The sequence below is a fragment of the Vanellus vanellus genome (genome assembly GCF_965231255.1).
Source record: "Vanellus vanellus genome assembly, chromosome: 1".
NCBI lineage: Eukaryota > Metazoa > Chordata > Aves > Charadriiformes > Charadriidae > Vanellus > Vanellus vanellus.
This window is the reverse complement of record NC_138905.1, coordinates 125,893,427-125,905,473: the sequence shown is the minus strand read 5'-3', so window position 1 is coordinate 125,905,473 and position 12,047 is coordinate 125,893,427. Positions and strand designations below refer to the sequence as shown.

The window sequence follows — 12,047 nt, the reverse complement described above, 5'->3', positions numbered from 1 at the left end:
CCACATTAATATATTCTGGTACATGCTACCTTCAAAAGTTATCTTTCTGTTGTCTGTAAATGGTGAGTCCTGGTTCCTTTAAGTTTACCTACAGAGAGGGGTAGTACATCTTTGCACTCCTTAGAAATCAAGGCCAGCTTCTTCACAGAACTCAAACCACAGACAGCTCTGTTTAACATCTTTGTTGATGACATGGATGTTGAGATTGAGTACACCCTCAGCAAGTTTGCAGATGATGCCAAGCTACGTGGTGCAGTTGACATGCTGCAGGGAAGGGATGCCATCCAGAGGGACCCGGACAGGCTTGAGAGGTGGGCCTGTGCAAACCTCATGCGGTTCTACAAGGCCAAGTGCAAGGTCCAGCATGTGGGCTGGGGCAATACCAAGCACAAATACAGGCTGGGCACAGAATAGAATCATAGAATCATAGAATCAGTGAGGTTGGAAGGGACCTTTAAGATCATCAAGTCCAACCATTAACCTACCCTGATAAAAACACCACCACTTCTAAACCAAATAGATTGAGTGCAGCCCTGAGGAGAAGGACTTGGGGGTGTTGGTGGATGAGAAGCTCAACATGAGCCAGCAATGTGCGCGCGAAGCCCAGAAAGCCAACTGCATCCTGGGCTGCATCAAAAGAAGCATGGCCAGCAGGTCGAGCCCCTTTACTGTGCCCTTGTGAAACTCCACCTGGAGTACTGCGTCCAGATCTGGGGCCCCCAACATAGGACAGACAGGGACCTGTCGGAGCGGGTCCACAAAGACGATCAGAGGGCTGGAGCATCTTTCCTACTGAAGGCAGGCTGAGAGGGTTGGGGTTGTTCAGCCTGGAGAAGGCTCCGTGGAGACATTTTAGTGGCCTTCCAGTACTTAAAGGGGGCCTACAGGAAAGGTGGGGAGGGACTCTATCAGGGAGTGTAGTGATAGGACAAGGGGCAACGGTTTTAAACTGAAAGAAGGTAGATTTAGAGTGAATATTAGGAAGAAATTCTTTATACTGAGGGTGGTGAGACACTGGAACAGGTTGCCCAGAGAAGTTGTGGATGCCCCATCCCTGGAGGTGTTCAAGGCCAGGCTGGATGGGGCTTTGAGTAACCTGGTCTAGTGGGAGGTGTCCCTGCCCATGGCAGGGGGGTTGGAACTAGATGGTTTTCAAGGTCCCTGCCAATACAAACCATTCTACGATTCTACGATAAATGACTGTGCTTTAGAAACAAAAATATACTTTCTATTCCTTCCACAAAAATTCTCACTGGGTAAAGATGTTAACACAAGCATGATCAACAACAAACTAAAAGTCTGATGAAAAGACAGGAACATTTTTGTCAGGGGGTACAGAAATGTTCTTCATCAACAAGGAATTAATTTTGCAGCCAGAACTCTGCAGCTTGCAGCCAACAGAATCTACCTTTTAAATATCACTTTTGCTTTTACGGCCATGTTTTAGGTTTTTATTTTTGCTTTATTACTTCTGCGTTTTCACAGAGGCTAAGAACCTGGAAAAGCCAAAAAACCGTTATACACAAACATGTTTAACTTGAAAAAACACAGATTATAGTATGGTGCAGAAAAACACAAAGAAAGCTTTCCCATTATGATCAACGCAGTTGTCACATTAAAAACTGATTTCTGAAGTTAAAAGTAAAAATCATCATGACCAATAAACAGCCAATTTTTTTTTAGAAGCAAATACAGTTAAAGAGGCCTCTGGGAGCTGCACAAAGTATGACATTGGGGAAAATACAAAGTATTTAGCATTAAAGACCTGAAGTATAAAAATACTGGAAGATTATTTTTGTATTGGCAACCTCAAGCTAAGTTTTCCTGCCTAAAAAACATTGCTTGGCTTGTGTTTTGTCTAAGTAAAACAGCTACCCAGAGCCTGTGAAACTGTTAACGTCGCATATTTTATGACAACCAAAGAATTGAAGCTATGAGTGCAATATATCCCCATTTCTATAACCCTAATGATGCCACAGAGTTATACTGCATACACTTGTAATTCATCAAACGTAAGAACTTTCATTCTGGGTCTACTTTGCTGAACCACAAGGATAGTTCTAAAACTGGTGAAAACAAATCATTACTGAACAGCAAACACAGACCCAGCTCAAACCTGCCAACTATTTTATCTTCACTGATTCAGCATAGTATTTGACTCAACTAGAGCAGATTTAAGCATGAGCTTAGATGATTTTGCTTTGATAAACACTTCTTACAATATTAATATATATACTGACTACAGCTAAAATTCGCCTTATATCAAGTCAGGAGAAGAGCTACGCTCCGCTCATGTTGGGTCACCCCTGCATGGAAAGCTGATGAGCAGGCAGAGAGGAACCATGGTGCTCTGCAACAACTCTCCTGATAGAGATGTCCAAATGAAAATGGTTATCATGTAGTGCATCTGTTAAGAGTTTATGTGGCCAAAAAACCTTTCAACTTTAATGTTTAAGGAAAAAAAAATCCCCAACAAAACTAAGTCAAAAGTCAAAGTCAAAGTCAAAAAGTCCAAGTTCTAGGCAAGCTACTTGGTAAATGATTTTTTTTGAAAGAAAATATGGATTGCACTTGTGTAGTAGCCAGTGCATCTTGGAGACTTATCTTGATATTAAATGCCATAGAGTAGATCAAAATCAAAGTACATGAAATTAAATCCCATGTTAAAGGCTGCTGCACGCTATACATTTGTTCAGTATCATTCATCCTCAACATCCATGGCAGCCATACCCAGGGACGCACACTTTTCTGTGACCTATCTTCAGCAGTTGCCTTCCATCCTTCCAGATGCAGAGACTGAGTGCATCTTTTGGGCCTTCCACAGCAGAGAGAGGAGGACTGCTCCAGGAGGCAGAGGGAACCGAGCTGCTGCCTTCTTCCATCCTACATGGGGCAACTGCTGCTAACACGTTATATATTCCATTGCACAGCAGGAACAGTCCACTTCTCCATTTGGTTTGTGACAGGCACAAGGAGATCTGAGGTAGACTAGGCTGTCTTCTCTCATCTCAAGCAGGCAGAGGGGAGAGGAAGAGGCCAGGCAGCCTGCAAGTGGATCACTTTGTCATATATGATTGTATTACATAACATGCTAGGTATGGGTTATAAATGGCTGACTGAAATACCTTTCACCACTGGAAATTTCCCTGGTTTTTTGCTTTGGAACTGCAAAATAAGTTGTCTGCACACAATGGCAAAATGCAACATAACCATTCTATGATATGCTGCTTACTGGTATCTAAAACCTAGCAATGTGTATAAATTAGAAAGTGACCGTGGCTTAAGACTACAGAAAACACAAATAACTGAGGTGAAGAATGCATGTGAAGGTCACTATGAAGAACTTAATTACATAAAAGATGTACTTGTACGATTTGAATATCATCAAATATATTTTAGATAAAATATGCCGTTTATAAGTTAGGTGAATGGAAATAGTCCACTAAAAGAATAAGGGAGGTGCTTACTACAGCTTAGAACCAGCTCTAACTGTATTTTTCTGGTTGTTTGTTTTTTTAAATTTATAATATCCCATTCCTTTGTTATTCATCTCATTAATCAGTTCCAAAATGTAGTCTGATAGACTGTAATTCACTATAATCTATTATCATACAATAATTCAGAAAAAACATGTAGCATTGTCTCTTCCTACAGCAAGAGTTATGGTCATTGAATTATAAATACCAAAGGCTACAGTTAATAACCAATCAAATAATAATTAAAAAAACCTCCTGACAACTGGAATTGCTCACACCATTTTTTGGCATGTATCCTCTTCACAGTTTTCAGGATATGCATTCTTGCGTCTAAACCTGGATGGAACACCACAGTAACAAGGACTTCTGAGAATACTTAAGAGATTATTAAATATTCAAATAATCCAAGACTCTTTCTGTTAGAACATTTTTAAATATAACTATACATTCAAAAGTGGAAAAAATAAAAATAACGTATAACTAAATCTAACAGGAACAAGAATTAAAGTACATGCAAAGTAATTACTGCCATTACAAACTAACAACTAAAACTTCATAGCAAGTTTCCCTCACTTAAATTAAATCTTAAAAGAGATCAGCTATGTAGTCTAAATAGTAGGCCAGCATACATGTCCATCATTTTAGTAAAAAAAAAATAAAATTATAATGAGATTGAACATTAAAATTGATACTAGATTACTGAGGTAGATTCTCAAAGTGTATGTTTCAACATAAACCAAAGCTAAAAAAACAAGAACCTTACCAAAATTGCAGAAGTTTTTATATGGTATCTCCTCTGTTCTCATAAAGGAACTTATTTATAGCTGTTGAAAAGCTGTATCTGACAACCACAGATGTATCAGACAGAAGGAAATTCAAAGGTCTCAAACTCTGCAGGGCTAAAGAGAGTTTGACCAATCTGTGATCAAGTCTTTCCTGTGGAGGAGGGAAATAGTCTTGTGCACGTTCCTGGACGATTTGTATATAATACTTTATTTTTTGGATACCGAGTCAGTTTTCCCCAACTGATGACTAGAATGCATCAGGTGCAAATTGCTTCCACAAAATCCATCACCTGACTAGACATATGAGATGTGTTCATTTGGTTACTTATATGAGGACACACATGGATACAGTATTATTGCATGTGGGCTTCAGGAACAGAGTTAGCTTTGTGATAGCTCTTGGAGCTGAAGAACAGTTAAATGCCATTGAAAAGACAAGTTTTTTGTGGTTAAAATAGCAACTTTCCCCCCCCACACACACACTGGAAAGTGGGCAGTCCTGTAGAGAATGACAGCAACAATCTCTCCACCCCTCAAAAGAGGAAAGCACTATATAAAGGATTGTAAGGCGTTTCTGTGCCGTAACTACATGACCAAAAGGACTGTTACAATCACTCTTCCACACTATCTCATTCTTTTTATTTCTCTAATGGAGCAGCATCCTGACCTAATTTCAGAGTCTTTTTTGCACAGACAACATCATCTTGTCTGAACTTTAAACGCCTATCTGCTTTTTGTCACTGTAAAAGAAAAGTGTACATTCTGAAAACCTACTTATGTCAGAGAGATACTGTTCTTAACTGTGCTTTCCAGATTCAAATATCATCCTTTTCATTGCAGCAGTAGAGATAAAAAGGACATCAGACAGAAAAATTTCCTCTGCAAGGAAGGTGCCTGCAGATTGCATAGGTAAGCTTAAAACTACTACTTCTTTGTTTCACCTGACAAAATTTGGTCACTGACACAAAAAATGATCATTAGACTTCTAAATGACTGAATTCAACAATTACTTTGTGAATTTAACTCATTGTAATGAAAGAATTTAATACATTTTGGTTCAGCAATCCATATGGGACTTAGTGTACACTAAATGCAACAGCTATAAAAGTTAATTTAATTTGCAAGTTGCCAAACATGGCCAACAGCATAATTTTTAAATATGATTTTTACAACTCTTTGCTATCTAACAAACTTGGTGTCTGGGCTTTTTATCATAGCTACACTGAATCCTTTTGGGTATCTGAGTTTATTTGGTTACAGCTTATTAAAAAAAATCATTATCAGTCTAAGTTTGAAATCTTTTTTTTCCCCATATAATTTTATATGGAACAAAAGCTAACTAGAATACACTTCACTAAAATAGTATCCATACAACAATAAAATCCCTTTTCACTACAGGTTAGTAAGATGAAATGCCAGTTTTTATATGCAGTCACTGTATAGATCTTTGGTTTCTTATTTTCAGTCTGGAAATGGAGAAAAGATTGAAAACTGAACTTGGGAAAAATACATATAATGCAGTTTTCAACAACCATTTCATATGTTTAAAAATACAGACTGAATTGTTTACATAATATGTATATCTAAGAGTAGAGCTCTGAACAAAGCAACATTAAAAGACACCAGCACAAAACAAATGCATCTAGTCAGATTCCTGCATCATGCACAGTTTAATTTGTACCTAAACAGAGGTACAGGATATCCTGCACTTCTGCAAATCAAGTAATACTTTGCACTTATTTTGGTTATTTAAAATAGAAATAAACCAAGACCACACAAGTTATTGTCAGACCCTAGCTTGAACCTCCTGTTTCCTCATTTATTTTATTAGATTCTATGTATGTAAAATCTCCGGGGTTTAACATCAGCCAACTTTTCTTTACAAAATCTCAGTGGAAGAGAACATCCAAACAGTAATCTCATGCAAACCCAAGAGGATAACCCCAGAGGGCAAAAAGCAGTTAGTAATACTGAAAACTAGGGGAAACAAAGGGACAGTTAAAATAAGAGCAAAGAATAAAAGAGATGTTAGATGCATGTTACAGAAGAATAACTCTTTTAATTGTATTTCAGTTCTGAGCATTCATTCAAGAAATACCGGCATAAATGAGAAATTCAACGTGTCCTCTTCAGCCATCGTTAGCTACTACTGTAGCTCTACCAGTCATCTACTCTTTGCTATTTCCTGCTGGAAGTTTTGGAAATATTCTTGCGGCCTGGATATTTTCAAAGCAAGCACCCGCAAAAAGAACACAGTACATTTACCTGGGAAACCTTGTCGCTGCAAATTTACTCGTATGTAGCACAATGCCTTTTCTGGCTGCCTATTTTGCAAGAGGGTACCAATGGGCATATGAGTCTGTAGCATGTAGAATAGCAAATCACCTTGGGACTCTCATTATGCATGTCAGTATGTATGTTACGATTATAATTCTATGTTCAACTGCTCTAAGTCAGTATGCAACACTGAAGAAAAATAGTGACACACAATACTCTCCAGCAGTTAATGAAAACTTTCACAGATGTGTACTTGAAAAGTTTCGTCAGCCAAAATTTGCTAAATATTTGTGCATCACTATATGGCTTACTGTGGTTTGCATAACAATAATAGCTATAACATATAATGTCCAGGCAAAGGCTACGGAAGATGTTCAGAAATGCTACAACTTTATGGTAGAAGTTGGTGAATTTACCACAAGGATTGCAGCTTCTGTTGCCACTGCATGTTTTTATGCATCTTTTATGACTGTTTTGTTCTCATACTATTCTCTTAACAAACATCTGAGTAAAATACAAAAAAATACCTGTATTGGAGAAAAACATCTAATTTACAGTACAGTGAAAAGAAATATTCTTGTCATCCAGATGATATTGACTGTCTGCTTTCTTCCATATCATATTTTTAGGCCAATTTTTTATGTACTGCTTATAAATAATGACTGCCCAAGGTTAAACTATCTAGTGGAAATTAAAAATTTCCTTACTTGTCTTGCTGCTGCTAAGAGTAGTTTAGATCCAATTATAATCCTTCTGCTAGACAAAACATTTAAGAAAAGTCTGTATGGCCTGTTCACAAAATCCGCACCAGAACACCACAATCGTAAAGCTGATATTTTCACTAAAAAGACTCCCGAAATGTGAACGAATATGGAAAGATTTTAGTAGAATATAAGTAACAATAAACTTATTTTAACTACCTAAACCCAAACTTTGATATGAAATGGTAAATATTTAAATAAAATGATAACATATTACCTGTATATTTTTTTTCAAATTATCTTTGCTTGCTACATCAACATTAGCCATAATAAATCCAATGTGTATATTCAAATGAATCCAACCAATGTATACAGTGAACTGTGTAATATCCCTTTATCCACGCAATGTAAAAGACATTTTATGTTTGACTTATAGACAGTTTTCTACATAAATTCCAAAGGCGGCAGCAGAAACTAGGCTTAAATTGAGAACCCAGTTCTCTTTTCTCATCAATAGGAGTCCCAGGTTTTAGACATGGGTTTCCTTCATAAAAAAGGCTGAACAGGTGTTTTCACTGGAATGGGTGACCCACGTATCAAAGGCTTAAGGAAGCATACACAGAGAGAACTACAAACCATATTCAAGATTAGTGTTTTGTTTTTCCAGGAGTTTTTGGTTAGAAGGTTGATTATTATTCTTTTTTAATGGGGAACGCATCACGAGATGCTAAAACTCTTTAGTGCATAAAGAGTTCTTGATGACATCTTACTCCAAAGATACTGAAAAATGCTGTTACGTGCCCATCACATTAGTTTTGCTATAGTAACTTTTTTTTAGAATTAAGAGACGGTGTTAAGCAATTATGCTCTTTTTTTATTCTAGCCTTCACAGGAAAAGCTTTACTACAGCTTTGTACTAAAATAGCAGAAATCTCAGATTTAAGATTTAATTACTTTATCGCCCTGCTCTACATTTCCTATTGTGGTTGCAGTGTTACTGAAGTTACATCTGCAACAGAGTGACTCTGAAGAGAAAGTTTTGATGGTGATGGATAACCTGCAGGAGTGAAGCATCCACAGACGAAGAGAAACTATGGTGGCCTAAGATTTTACTTATCGTTTGAGAAGAATGGGTTTTATACATGCTCTGTAGCTTCCTCAGGAATCATTTATTCTTGCAGTCTTATCCACTGCAGTCATGTTCAACAGCTGAGGCAGCGGCTTCCTTATTGCTACGCAGCCTTTGTGTACTCAGGACACCACACTCACCCAGAAGTGCTATATACTTATTCCATATAATCTGGTACTACTTACGATTTAAAAAAAACCAAACAAACAACAAAACAAGCCACTGGAATTTCCATATTCCTAGCCTAATCTTGTGAGGTAAATTCTATGGCTTAATTAGTAAAAACATAAATACTTATTATTTACTGGTATACAAAAATATATTTAATGATAAACATTTAATTAACAGTATGAGAGCAGTGCAAAATGGGAGATTGTGGTGGGGTTTTTTTCAAACTTTAGAAGTTATAATATCATGATGACTTAAGCAGAGATTTCAATTATTTTGAATCATTTTGTAGAAGACATTTAAGATTACATAATGGTCTTTTCCCTTTTACAATCTTCTTTGCAACTGAGATAAAGCAGGGTTTACTAAGTATAAAAAGTGCTATAAAATACTAGGTATTCTAAGAAACCTATCACTCACCCAAAACTTCACAACAAAGTGAGCAATTCTGTCTTCCCAACCTTACTACTGAGTTGCATGACAGGTACACTAAACCGACCTAAGTGCCAGTAGACACAAAATATTAGGTCTTCTCTAGGAGGGACCTCACGACTTCATATCATTGGACAGCTGCTGCGTGTTCCGCAGAAGTTAAATAAAGGAGCAAGTGAAAAAGACAGAAAGTCACAGGAATGTAGTATTTTATTTAATGTTACCTGCGATAACAGAATTTAGTGATTGTTTATTTCACAGGATTCCCATGTGATGTCTAGCACATGACTTAAAGAAAAACCCGAAGCGGGCAGCTCTAATTCTACAAAGCACTGTAGGAAAGTTGCTCTGCGAACACAAGTCCTTGAGCATGGGAAGCTGGTTTGTGTGGGTGGGTGTTTGACTTGTGCCACACAACCAATGGCCCAGTACCTATAGCAGGACAGAATCAAGCAGTTTAATCCTCCAGATGGCACAGTGCTGCTTAGATGACTGGTTTTAGATCAGCTGTCAGTCTGGGTGAGCAAACTTGTTCACTACCAATGTGTTCCTATAATTTGCACAGGCCCAAACTGAGAACCCACTAACTTCTGTCCCTCCTTTAATATATTTTATAGTGAAAGCAGTTGTTAGGATATCTCAGCAGAGTGCCTGCCTGTGGATGTTGTTCTAAATATAGTTTTTGATGGCAGCATAGGTTAAGCCATTCTTTCTCCACTTTTCTAGTCACAACCACTTGTCCCCCAGTGCTGCATTTATCAAAAAGGCGACAAAACGGATGAAACTTCAGGAACTACTAATGAAATACAACTTTGCGATAGACTCTTAGCAAGATCCCATTCCACCATTTCGACATAGTATCAAAAAACATACTTTATTTTTTCCCTGTGTAGTGTGTTCAATATATCTCCTTTAATTTTTGAACTGCATGAAAGTTTTTCTTGTTTTAAGAAAAGTGGAAAAGCCTTTGTGCAGTATCAGGCAATTTGAGAAACTACAAATTGAGTAATACATCAGTCTAGCATTTGACAGAATAGTTCATGGAGGAAAAATCCCCCAGAACAGAAAGGCATGTGGGAGAGAGAGAGAAATACTTCAGCAAAACACAGCTCATGCGCTGAACTTCTTGTGCTGCTTAGACATCCTGGTGCCAAATCAGAAGTTAGCAAGTGATTCTGAATTTCATAATAAAAAAATAGAATAATTCCTTTCCCTAGCAGGGAACACAAAATCCTAAGGCAAATATGCACAGCACATGGTTTCCAAAGTATTTTTAAAGGCTGCAAGTGTCCGGCTACATTCTGGTCAACCCATTCCAACGTGCTGCATAGGTGGCCAGCTCATCGATTAGAAGATGCATGTTTTCTGTCTGGCTGCGCAAATGACTGGAATATATAAACTTCCTGGTCAGAGAGCATGTAGAAGTTGAGCTCTAAACAGGCCAAGCAGCATAAATATACTTCACAGCAAAACTGCCTCTAAACACCCAGCAGCCAGCTAAAAGTACACTAGGACAAAACAGGAAAAACAGGGGCAGGACAAAACAAGAAATAGGGACTCTGAGATAGGAAGTGTATGCACACAAGTAGACATAAATGGGGAGTGGGGGGTGGAGGGGATGGGAAAGCACCACCTGAAGAACCATTGAGAAAAAAATATAGGTTTATTCTTGGAGCCTCAACTTCTGCATTGAATGAGGAACTGCTCCTCAAAAAAACATGGCCAGATAGAACACCTTAATTCTAACTCAGCTATTGATTCTGCGGCCTTAACGACATTTTAACAATTTAATATCTAACAAAATCCTCACAAAGCAGTTGCCACTGTTTCTCAAGGAAATAATAGCTTCTAGAAAATACAGAAAAAGCACCAGTTATTACTGACTGTCCCCGGAAAGCATAAAACAGGTCCCATACCAAAGTGAAAAGAGTAGAAGGAACGTAATATGCAAGAGATTTCGTGTTTTGGATATCCAAAGATTGGAAAGAGAAGATAGTCTTAAAGAAGAGCTTCTATTCTGGTTATTTTTTATATAGTTGAATATACACTTACATAAACAAACACAAACTCATATGTACAAGCCTTACTCATTTTCTAGATATACCTAAAAGTAGAAGTATGAGAGTCTTGAACTCTACTGGAGAAGTCTGAAGTGCCTAACCACAAGTAGTTTAGGCAAATCAACAAAAGTGGTAACTGAGCGCGCTATCAGAATTCACATAGTTAATTAAGTTCTATTCACAGATCAAGTCTCAAGTCACCTGGACCAACTAAGATTTGTGTATGACGCACAACACTGTGTAATGCTTAATCCTGCTCTCTGGAAAGTGTTTTTACTTCCAGTCACTGAAATATTGAACTGAATCTTAACAGTAGAGAAGGCAGAATCCGTGTATTTTTGATTTAGCAGTTTTATCTATTTAGATGATCACATGTTGGAAACAAGCATTCATACTGATTGAGATAAACCTACAATAAAAATCTTGGATATCTACATTTAGCCCACAAGCTTGCCCTGACTCCAGCCGCACACCAAGCATTTTACTGATCACAGAAACATATACAAGCACTCAAACTACAGGGAAATCATAGAACAAAGTTGGAGTATTTGGAGTGAATTAAGGATAAAACCCCAGCAAATAAAGCTCTTGATGTGATTAAACTACTCTTGTATCAATTATATTAAAAGTTTTTTTTATAACAAGATTTCAGCAACTATATAAAATGATACATAAGCATCACAATATAGGCTAACTGCAGATTGCAAAACCTCTTGATGTTATACCGATACAAAAAACATTCCATTGAAGTTATTGCATAAATGAACGGGTGACAAAATATGCAATAAACACTACAGAAATGCACGTTTTATAGAAAACTGTCCTGCTTCATAACTTATACAATACTTAAACAGTCTATATCTTGAGCTGAATCACATTCTACTTTCAGTAACTAGCACAAAAGTCTTCTATCAAGATCAACGTTAGTCTATCCTCTTACTAACAGGTAACTCAGTGAAATTGTCAAGACAAGATAAAGCAACTTTTTCCCATGTGCTGAGAATATAACAACTCAAAAT

General features: G+C 37.4%; 2 protein-coding genes across 3 annotated transcripts in view; one reads left to right on the top strand and one right to left on the bottom strand.

The window, feature by feature from the left end:
- Positions 1-12,047, bottom strand: part of CASK (calcium/calmodulin dependent serine protein kinase) — a gene marked incomplete at its 5' end in the record, with an annotated part of 227,731 nt that overhangs the window by 107,213 nt on the left and 108,471 nt on the right. The window lies entirely within an intron of this gene.
- GPR82 (G protein-coupled receptor 82) lies at positions 6,368-7,477 on the top strand (the record flags this gene model as incomplete). The annotated part of the gene is made up of 1 exon (XM_082489493.1): positions 6,368-7,477. One exon carries the CDS (start codon positions 6,368-6,370, stop codon positions 7,400-7,402), a length of 1,035 nt encoding a protein of 344 aa, XP_082345619.1. The 3' UTR covers positions 7,403-7,477.